At 46.9% G+C, this 802-nt stretch overlaps 1 protein-coding gene across 1 annotated transcript; it reads right to left on the bottom strand.

The window, feature by feature from the left end:
• Positions 1-130: 130 nt before the first annotated feature.
• Positions 131-468, bottom strand: SARC_17689 (hypothetical protein; the record flags this gene model as incomplete). The annotated part of the gene is made up of 1 exon (XM_014288220.1): positions 131-468. A coding segment is annotated over one exon (338 nt), but the record flags the coding sequence as incomplete, so codon positions are not given.
• Between the last annotated feature and the right edge of the window lie 334 nt (positions 469-802).

The raw sequence follows: 802 nt of genomic DNA, 5'->3' as shown, positions 1-802 counted from the left end.
CCCTAAACCCTAACACCACTCATCAGACAAACAATCCGACAGTATTCCACTGAACCGCCTCAACGGTACACACAGCCACAACTAAATCCTAAACCCTAACACCACTTATCAGACAAACCATCTCACACACCTGTCGCATTGCCTGCGATGTGAAGTGCTGTACCACTGTGTTGAGTAGTACAGTGCTGTTTGCTCTGAGGTTATCGATCAGCAGCGCATCGGTACATACAGCCACAACCAACCAAACCCTAACACCCCCTATCATACAGACCATGCGACACACCTGTCGCATTGCCTGCGATGTGAAGTGCTGTACCACTGTGTTGAGTAGTACAGTGCTGTCTGCTCTGAGGTTGTCGATCAGCAGCGCATCTAATTGCACCGGCGACCGTTCGATGTCACTGAGTGTTCCCACAACACTCCCCACAGCCCCCAGAAGGCCTTTGAGACCCACACTCAGCTCCGTATCTGTATGTGGTATATATATATATACATATATATATATGAATCATTAAGCATGTGTGGAATATGCATATGGTATATAAGCAATCACGATGTGCGCAACGTATACTGATGCGTATGGGTGCCATAGTGGCGCTTGATGTCACCTAATCCACCTACAACACCCCCAACAACATACAGTCAACTTAGTACCGTCAACGTTCGTGAAGATGTACCGGATGGGGAGATGTCTTCGGACTGCGTAGTTCGCAAGAAGGTACAATTAGGCACGTGTAGTTTTACGTCAATCGTAGAGACCTTTGAGCTCAACACTCAACTCTGTATACGTGATATATATATA

The sequence above is a fragment of the Sphaeroforma arctica genome (genome assembly GCF_001186125.1).
Source record: "Sphaeroforma arctica JP610 unplaced genomic scaffold supercont1.11697, whole genome shotgun sequence".
Classification (NCBI taxonomy): Eukaryota; class Ichthyosporea; order Ichthyophonida; genus Sphaeroforma; species Sphaeroforma arctica.
The sequence above is the reverse complement of the archived record's forward strand: the minus strand, read 5'-3'. Positions and strand labels throughout refer to the sequence as shown.